At 48.9% G+C, this 3,792-nt stretch overlaps 1 protein-coding gene across 1 annotated transcript in view; it reads left to right on the top strand.

The window, feature by feature from the left end:
- The window catches only part of LOC308093934 (GTPase IMAP family member 9-like), a gene marked incomplete at both ends in the record, with an annotated part of 5,530 nt that extends 2,053 nt beyond the window's left edge, over nucleotides 1–3,477 (top strand). Inside the window, one exon of the mRNA XM_080440342.1 lies at nucleotides 3,466–3,477. Within this exon, the coding sequence (XP_080296468.1) occupies nucleotides 3,466–3,477 (12 nt within the window). The remainder of the gene's footprint in view (nucleotides 1–3,465) is intronic.
- Nucleotides 3,478–3,792: the final 315 nt, after the last annotated feature.

Genomic DNA, 3,792 nt, shown 5'->3' on the forward strand with positions numbered 1-3,792 from the left:
AAGCTCATCAATGACATTTCTGGCAGAAGCTCTTCTCAGACTTCCAAAACCGGGGGAGAAAGCGCAGAGGAACGAGTTGAAACATGGTACCAGCACTTCAAAACACTCCTAGGAAATCCTCCTTCAACCGAAGAAGAGGATGATCCGATGCTCCTGTCTTCCATGACCTTCCCAAACCAGACGGTTCACCATGGATGAGTACCAAAGGGCCAAGGCTACTATCAAGTGAGGCAAGAGCTGCGGGGAAGATGGAGTGACAGCAGAGGTTCTGATGTATGTGCCCATAGACGAGGTGGTGTTGGATTTTATCAAGCACACACGTCAAGCAAGCTGCCGAAGCTGTGGAGCAAAATTATCATTGATCCAGTACCAAAGTCAGGCGAACTCACCAAGGCATTAGCCTGAGCTCACAAGTTGCCAAGACGGCTAACAGGAAGATCCTCAACCGTCTTAGACCCATCTTAGACCCTGTAATGAGAAACTCGGGCAAATACTGGTGCTGAGGAGGATACTGGAAGGAGTAAGGAGCGGAATCTTTCAGTGGTGATCACCTTCATGACTTCCAAAAGGCTTTTGGCACCATCCACCGGGGGAATCTGATGAACATTCTCCGGGCCTATGGAGTTCCTGAGAAGATGGTTCAGATGATGGAGACAAGCTACTCGAGGCAGTCCAGGACTTCTAATAACCTGGGCCTGGACTGCTTCAATGGAACAGGACCTGAAGGTCGGGGGGGCACTTGACTGGAATGCCTTGCATGGGATGAGGAGAGTGTGGAAATCAGACATGGGAGAAGACCTCAAGAGGCGGCTGTTCGTATAGCTACAGTGGAGTCAGTACTGCTGTATGGGGCTGAGACATGGACCGTCACAGCACAACAGGAAAGGGCCTTGGATGGAGTCTACACAAGAATGCTATGAATGGCACTAGGAGTCACATGGACGGACCACATCAGAAATGTGGTCCTCTACAGGAACCTACCATGGGTCACAGACAAAGTCAGAGAGAGAAGGATGAGGCAGGGCACTGCGTCAGGGACCCATAACTAGTGGCAAGCAAACTAACACTATGAGAGCCAACCCAGGGCAAAGCCAGGAGAGACAAGAAGTGCACCACCTACGTAGATGCACTTCGGCGTAACAGCTTAGCCAACAATACTGTAGAGCTCAAGACCCTGATGCTAGATTGGAGAGTGTGGAGGGCAGCAATTCAGGAGTCCCAAGTTGGTGTTGGCTAGACCACACTCACACATCGCATCGCAAAGACCCTATTCTATATGATCCGGCCTAACTGACCCATGCCCCCCTCAACATAATCCCCCCCATACCATCTACCCCCAACTCCACCACCTGCAATACTCCCCCACTCCCACAGCCCCCCCCCCCCCAACTGCCAGCCCACACCTCTCCACCTCCATAACTCAAAACCCCATCCCACTTCAGGGGTCCAGAGTTGGTGTTGGCTAGACCACACTCTCGCATCGCAAAGACCCTATCCTGTGTGATCCGGCCTAACTGGCCTATGCCCCCCTCAACATAATCCCCCCCATACCCTATACCCCCCAACTCCACCTACTGCAATACTCCCCCACTCCCACAACCCCCCCCAACTGCCAGCCCACACCTCTCCACCTCCCTAACTCAAAACCCCATCCCACTTCAGGAGTCCTGAGTTGGTGTTGGCTAGACCACACTTTCGCATCACAAAGAGCCTATCCTGTATGATCTGGCCTAACTGGCCAATGCCCCCCTCAACATAATCCCCCCCATACCCTCTACCCCCCCAACTCCACCACCTGCAATACTCCCCCACTCCCACAACCCCCCCCCAACTGCCAGCCCACACCTCTCCACCTCCCTAACTCAAAACCCCAACCCACCCCATACCCTCTACCCCCCAACTCCACCACCTGCAATACTCCCCCACTCCCACAACCCCCCCCCCCAACTGCCAGCCCACACCTCTCCACCTCCCTAACTCAAAACCCCAACCCACCCCATACCCTCTACCCCCCAACTCCACCACCTGCAATACTCCCCCACTCCCACAACCCCCCCCCCAACTGCCAGCCCACACCTCTCCACCTCCCTAACTCAAAACCCCAACCCACCCCATACCCTCTACCCCCCAACTCCACCACCTGCAATACTCCCCCACTCCCACAAACCCCATACCCCCCAACTGCCAGCCCACACCTCACAACCCCCATAACTCAAAACCCCATCCCACCCCATACCCTCATACCCCCAAATCCCACCCAACCCATTACCCCCACTCCCAGAATCCCCGGTCCCCATGCCCCCAACCAGCACACCACAACCCCCAAACTCCACCCACCCAAACCCTCATGCACCCCCCACCCCATACCCCCCCAACCACCACCCACACCTCCCACACCATATCACTCCAAAACCCATCCCACCCCCATACCCTCATACCCCCCAACCGACACAGCACAATATTTTCACAGGGTTGTTGGCTGCCATGGTGTTCACGTGTGATTTTGATCTGCAATTAATAAAAAATCACGACATGGACGTTCACATTTAAGCAGCAATGACAACCTCTAACCACAAGTTCAAAATGTTCAATGCCAAAACCTCCTATCTATACCTAAAAATGACCTCCTATCTACATAGATGCACATAGGAGGTTTTTACCTAGAAATAGTTAGGCTTACAAACAAACATTATTTTGGTTAAATAATGCTTTTTTATGCTCATTTTGAGATCAAGACATTCTACAGTACTGTATCAAGTATTACCATTAATTTTTTTTATCAACTCACACTCTTGGTGTGATAAAAGTGTCACCACCTGACACTAATCATTAGCAATCAACAAGGCAATGCAATTAACTTGACAGAGTTACTAACAAATACTTAACTAGTAAGGGGGGAAGACACTTTTTTATTTTGAAAATAATAGATGACTACAAACTGAAAGACATTTAGACTGTCTACATAACATAGAATTCCCAAGTTTCAGCTCTGTCTGCTGCTCAACTAGTTCTGGTGCAGATAAGAGGTTTTGTGCTTCAACATTTTAGCACTAATTGGCACTGAACAAGATAGGAGGTTTTAGTCAAATGACTTTTTCTGACAAAATGAGGGGTGGGACTATCTTGCAGACAGACTGAGCATGTGCAGCATAGCCTATAGTCCTCATCTACAGTGAAATCCGAAAATCGTGAAATTTGCACATAGGAGGTTTTGCATTTTGGCCATCGACATGTAATTGTGCGGGTCCTTGGCACAAAAAAGTTTGAGAACTACTGATTTAGAAGGCATTTGTGGTACGGCTGAGTATGTAAGATGCAAGAATGTGACAAATCTCTGCCAATGCCAAAATCTCTTTCCAACGGCTACGGCAAAAGTTATTGCCAAGAAGAGGTATTACAACAGAGAGTCACTGATTAATGATGTAGCAGCACATTTATGTGCGCTCACACTCCTGTGTGAGGCAGGTTTCTGCTTAAAGGGTAAGACCACTTTAGTAGAGGTTTGGGTTGTGTAGTTACCTTGCCATGATTTTACTATTTGAAGATCTGGATCCGGATCCGCCGATACAGTCCGGGTTTTCTACGTATTAAAAATGGCAAAATCAACAGGAAGTTGACATTTTTATTTAAAAAAAAAACAGTACTGGGTTTGGTGATGTTCTATATTGTCTGAATCAACTTTGTTTGCGTTCGTTTTTGTGCTAAAAGAGTGACTTTGAGAGCTGTTTCACCGTACAATGTAAGTCAATGAGGAGCATATTTTGAATTATCAATTTCTAATCAATGGAGCAA

Source organism: Gymnoscopelus braueri (genome assembly GCF_963280865.1).
Source record: "Gymnoscopelus braueri genome assembly, chromosome: 2".
NCBI lineage: Eukaryota > Metazoa > Chordata > Actinopteri > Myctophiformes > Myctophidae > Gymnoscopelus > Gymnoscopelus braueri.